This window comes from Sinocyclocheilus grahami, unplaced genomic scaffold, assembly GCF_001515645.1.
Source record: "Sinocyclocheilus grahami isolate Dianchi unplaced genomic scaffold, SAMN03320097.WGS_v1.1 scaffold172.1, whole genome shotgun sequence".
Taxonomy (NCBI): domain Eukaryota; kingdom Metazoa; phylum Chordata; class Actinopteri; order Cypriniformes; family Cyprinidae; genus Sinocyclocheilus; species Sinocyclocheilus grahami.
Genome location: NW_015505351.1, coordinates 1,393,364 through 1,399,127, shown reverse-complemented (window position 1 = coordinate 1,399,127; position 5,764 = coordinate 1,393,364). Strand labels below are relative to the sequence as shown.

At 35.5% G+C, this 5,764-nt stretch overlaps 1 protein-coding gene across 1 annotated transcript in view; it reads right to left on the bottom strand.

The window, feature by feature from the left end:
* Nucleotides 1-21: 21 nt before the first annotated feature.
* LOC107593518 (myoferlin-like) overlaps nucleotides 22-5,764 on the bottom strand; it is a 34,742-nt gene continuing 28,999 nt past the window's right edge. The window contains exons 27-39 of the mRNA XM_016283257.1: nucleotides 5,040-5,198; nucleotides 4,838-4,939; nucleotides 4,075-4,236; nucleotides 3,739-3,904; nucleotides 3,011-3,087; nucleotides 2,051-2,059; nucleotides 1,827-1,925; nucleotides 1,141-1,269; nucleotides 868-1,023; nucleotides 669-760; nucleotides 420-590; nucleotides 182-330; nucleotides 22-32 (exon numbers count right to left, since the gene is read on the bottom strand). Of these exons, the coding sequence (XP_016138743.1) occupies nucleotides 22-32; nucleotides 182-330; nucleotides 420-590; nucleotides 669-760; nucleotides 868-1,023; nucleotides 1,141-1,269; nucleotides 1,827-1,925; nucleotides 2,051-2,059; nucleotides 3,011-3,087; nucleotides 3,739-3,904; nucleotides 4,075-4,236; nucleotides 4,838-4,939; nucleotides 5,040-5,198 (1,482 nt within the window). The remainder of the gene's footprint in view (nucleotides 33-181; nucleotides 331-419; nucleotides 591-668; nucleotides 761-867; nucleotides 1,024-1,140; nucleotides 1,270-1,826; nucleotides 1,926-2,050; nucleotides 2,060-3,010; nucleotides 3,088-3,738; nucleotides 3,905-4,074; nucleotides 4,237-4,837; nucleotides 4,940-5,039; nucleotides 5,199-5,764) is intronic.

Genomic DNA, 5,764 nt, shown 5'->3' with positions numbered 1-5,764 from the left:
TTTATAGGGCATATACAGTTGCTATAGGACAACTGTACATCCAATCAATTCGACAAGACATATGAAGATTCATGAATCAGAACAGGTTGAAGGTCTTTACCCAGTTTGCAGTATATACCACAATAAAGTTTGTCAAGCCACCATAATGATGTGCAAAAGAACAAAAAGCTCTGAAAATTACCCAAGTCAGAGAGGCAGTACAATCGGCCACCAAAGGTTAACGTGTTTCCATTGTCTTCGCTCCTGGGTGGACTCAATCCTTTCCATCGGGCAAGCTGTTCAAGAATCTTAGATGGATTGAGTTGATCACGCCAATGGTTTGGTCCAGAACTATTTAATGAATAGAACCATTAATCAACTAATGTCTGTGCTGTTGTCCTCAAAGAAAATAAGTTTGCATTAAAGTGTGTGGGTCTCACATGCAGTATGTCTGGGCTAAACCACAGTAGGAACCAAAGCGAGAAAGAAGACGGTTCTCCAAGTCAATCACCGTCTCCCCAACTTTCTCATCATGGCTGAGCAAATCAAAGTCATAGATGGCAATTTTCAGATCTTTGTCTTGTGGGAGGAAACATGTCAGTTCAAACATTCTGTTGAGAGACAAAAAGACTTAGTCTTCTTCGACTGTCTGAATACAAGATAAACTCTCAATAAATCTATGGCATTACCTTCCAAACACTGGGTTAAGTGTGTATGGTACATAGTTGTCCCTGTCATCAATAGACTTTTTCCCCAAAGAGATTTTGATATATGGGTCACACTGAAAAAAGAAAAGGAGCTTTGCTTTTTCATTTGACTAAAACACACTGAAAAACAAACTCAAAATGAGTCATGAGGTTTTCTGAAATGCTGAATGAAAGTAAGTACTTTGCCGTTGTTGTCTTTGGGTTGCAGGTCGATGGCTTGAACCACATAGATTCTGACCACACACTCCTGAGAGACACTGTCGGGCAGCTCTCTGAACTGTTGTGGCGGAGGGGGCACCCCTGGGTCATCTGGCAATGGGTACACCTTAAAGGAGCCCTGAAAACAATCGATTAAACAAAATCATTTATTTTACATAACCACAAACAGAAAAAACTTAAAGTGTGACTTAATCAGCATTAAATTTATTCTTAAAAAGCGAATAAGACATCTTGCCTTGAATTCTCCAACTACAGCGGGATCATCATCGTCACTTTCATTTTTACCACGTTGCAATTTGAAGGTGCTGCAGAAATCAGTAAGACCCATGAACTCTTTTGCACTTTCAAGCTCATGGTCATATACCTATGAAAACCAACAGAAGAGAACCTCACTACAAATGCTAAACCATACAACAAATCTTTGTGGATTCAAATTCAACAATATGTAAAATAAGTGAATAAGTGAAGTCAATAAGTGCAATAAGTGAACATTCACCCAACAATAAAATGTCATAATTTACTCAAGTACACATTGTTCCAAACAACTGAATATTGTACTGCTAGTTTTTTCCATGCAACAACAATACAGGACTGAAGCTTTCAAGCTTAAAAAAAAAAAAAAAAGAGAAGCAAAAAAAGCACCATGACAGAAGTTCTCCGTGTGTGTGTGCGCGTGTGTGTATGCATGTGTATATATACACACATACATATACATATATATACACATATACATATACATATATACATACATATGAATGAAAGAGTGACCAGCACATTCATTAAAATCCCTCCTATCATGTTCCACATAAGAAAAAGTCATGTGGGTTTGGAACGACTTTTACTTTAGGTGAGCAATACTTTATGTAGTAACATTACAATATATATTTCAATGTTATCATACAGTTTAGACAGAATTCACACCTCCAATGTGTCATAACCTTTGTCAAGGTATGGGCGGCATCTCTCACTCTCCCCAACAGAAGCATAAAACTTACTCCACCAATCAACAGTCTCTTTCTCCTGTAAAGTAGTGACAAAATAGATAGTTTCATCCTCATGATAGAGCTAAAATACAGATATGATGATAAATGATTTAAAACCAAAGCTTAAGTGGAAAGTGTGTAGAATATTACCACAGAACTCACCTTCTCACGCTGTTAAAAGCCAGAAAGGGCACACATTGAACACACACACACAAACACGCACAAAACATTATTCATTAAGATTATTATTAATGTAATTATTATTACATTATTCTTTAGAAAAATCTCATATTTGAACATTTTCAGCTTTATTTTATCAGTATAACAGACCCCAATCATCATTAAAAGGCTTTAAATGATTGATCTAAATCTATGTAAAAAGGAACCTGAAATTTATATTAGCATTTCAATTTCTGAATGTACATTTAATACACATTTTTAAAAAGCCTTAAAACTGATAAAAATGTATACATTGTTCAAGTTTAAATGATTCTTTTCTCCATGATTAAATGTATACACAAGGGAGGTAACTTTAAATTAATTAAAAGAAAGTTAGTATGATTCCTCAGAGCAAGTCAGCTGTACAAATCACCCTAATGTGAAATGAGACTTCTAATTTTGAGAACAGATTGATTGGATACTCCCCCAATTTAACCCATCTGTGACTACAGAAGGTGAAGATTTACTTAATCAGCCACAATGTGGGCTACAGAACAAACTTTAGTGTTAGTGGTGAAGTGTGTAATTAAAGTGCCACCAAACAGAATAACGATTTTTGATCAGCTTGACAGGGTTGGAAATAAACATACTGGCATTCGTATGGCACCACTAGAGCTAATTCAGAAACTACACCCTTTATACCTTTAACTTATAATTACATTTAATTACAAAATGTAGGCATTTTGATTAAAGTGCCTTATTTCTATACATACTTGAATGTGACTAGCAGTGGCTATTTTGTCAACAGCAGCTGAGATGCCATACAAATACTGAAATTCACAAAGTTGAAAATAGCAGCAAATTCATACAGATGTGTGTGCCAGCGTCCATTACATAGAGTTCTCTCACAAGTTGAGACTTAAGTTCCTAAATCTTCAAAATCAAGCGACTTGGTAGCAGTACCTGGGCTTCTAGAAGATGCTGTCTGCCGTCATCTATGTTTACATGGAGGTCTCTAGGAGAAGCTGCCATCAAAGCCACTGCAGGCAAAGGGAGAATGCTAATAATAAATATTCTTTCAAATTTGTATTTTGCATTAGCTGTACACAAGAATCAACAGAGCAAATACCAGTAATTTGACGAGTGCAAATATTAGTAAATCGCGTTGCATGATTAATTTGAATACTCTCCTCCCATAAACTTTGCATCAAAGGGAAACTCCTACAAATGCATATTCAATAAGGTGAGGTGCAAAAATAACCGTGTCCACGCCTTTTCAGCGCTGATTCTTCACTGCGCATCTTTAGTAAATCCTGACAGTACTATTTTAACACCAAAAGATGGTTTGTGCTGGTGGTACAAGATGTTAGTAAAATTAATAACAAATGAGTATGCAAATAAAATAAATAAAAAAAAGATCAGCCACAATCTAGCATGCAATTACAAAAAAAATATGAAGTTTACAACATACAAAATATATAGCACACCTAAGGCTGAAGTTATCTTCAAAACAAAGTCTGAATAGAGTTTGGACTGAATTAATTGCCAAAGTTTAATAGTTAAATGTTTAACTATTGAGTTTAACCAGAATGTTTAGGGAATAGCAATACAATGTTGCCTTATACACACAGACATTGGTTTGCAATTAAGAAAAAAAAAATTTGTAAACAACTTTGTAAAAGGGAATGTACCTTTTGAAGACATGGCCACTTCTGCAACTGTGGCATAAGGGTCACATCGAAACTCTTCCAGGAAATTGATGGTGCATTGACCCACCACAGGTTTCCGTCCAAAGGGTCTGTGGTCGATGACTTTCAGCACTATAGGGGGAGTATACATCTCTTCTTTGGGTAGAAGCTAAAGACAGAAACCAAGATGCTGAAGACATAGTCTATGACATCAAAAAAACAGTTTGGACCATATTTAAATATGAATGTCATTGCATTTGACAGCAAAATAGAAATGAAGCAGCATTTATTTTAAAGCATGTTTGCACCTTTTTTCTACAGGTAGATATGGATGCTCACCACTTTTAATAAGAGTACATTTCCTGCAAAATTAGGGCACTTCTTCATGTTTTTGATAACAGCTGTCTGAACGCTCTCTCCTCCGCACTCCACCACCAGACTGGGTGACGTCACAGGAGCCAGCTGATACGTCTTCACGTTACGCAATCCCCATGCTAGAACCTGCATCCAACAAAACAACAGAAATTTCAAAAACACTTGAATATTTGAATATAGAGCTTTTCTGCACAACTTTTCTTTACTACACTATATTTATGACTCCCTATTGTAAATTTCTACAGTGTTTTGTGTGTCTCATTTCAATAACAATTCAATAATAGTACATAGTCTCAAAAGATTAATTAAATTATTACATTTTGATTCTGCATGATTTGACCCCTTTAAAATAAGGGTAACACTTTACAATAAGGTTCATTAGTTAACATTAGTTAACTACTTTAGTTAACATGAACTAAGCATGAACAATACTTCTACAGCATTTATTAATCTTAGTTCATGTTCATTTCAACATTTATTAATGCATTATTAAAATCAAAAGTTGTGCTTGTTCACATTAGTTAATGCACTGTGAATTAACATGAACTAACAATGAACAACTGTATTTTCAATAACTAACATTAACAAAGATTAATAAATACTGTAATAAATGTATTGTTCATTGTTTGTTCATGTTAGTTAATACATTAACTAACATTAATGGAACCTTATTGTAAAGTGTTACCAAAATAAGTCCAAACAATGAGAAAACATAGTTGAAACTGACCTCTATGGCAGTGAGTTGCACCACAGGTCGCACCCCTTGAGGAACCATATAGAGTTTCTCTCCTCGTTTGGGGGGAATAAGGGGAAGTTCAGTGTCATTTCCCTAGAGTAGGCAACATAAGATTAATCAAGAATAATTTGAATGAATCTCAAAGCAGCCATAAATGTGGTTAAATAGACCTAAATTCCATTAAGAACCACACCCTGGTCTTCAGAATGAGCTCTGCAGCCACCAGAATCTCCCCAGCAGGACCATTTTTGTGTGTTACAGGCTCCCAGAGGAGTTTAGGAGATGCATCCATGCCTGAAGTCAACTTCACAATAGGTACACAAGTACTTCTGCCAAGCATTTCATCTTTACCCTACCAGGATTGACAAAACACAAATCATTCATGCTGTGGGGACACTTGCACTTACATAGTAGCTAGTATGTATTTATATGCTGTATGTAGTTTTTTGTATAATTTTTTTTTCTTTAAATTTTTTATTAGTTCTTCCAAAATTATCTTTTGTGGTGTAACAATTTTAAGTTAGGACTGAACTATTTCCTTACATTTAATAAGCATCCTCAGAAAACCTGGAAAGCTGATATTGTCAAATAAGTGAAATATAGTGACAGCACAAATTAGCCAGGCTTCTGCTCTCCAATGAATTGTTCTTCCAAATCTCACTTTTAACTACGTATTAACTGCAACTTTTGCCTCAAACTCCTAATTTGCTGCTTATTAATAGTTAGTAAGGTAGTTGTTAAGTTTAGAGGATATAAAATATCGTCATGCAGAACAAGGCATTAATATGTGCTTTTTAAGTACTAATAAACAGCCAATATGTCAGCGGGTGTTGTGGTGCTTCAGTCCAAAAGAAGTGAAATAAAAAGCGCCCATCCATAAAAAAAAAAAAAAAGAGGCTCTAGGCGCCCCGGGGGGTG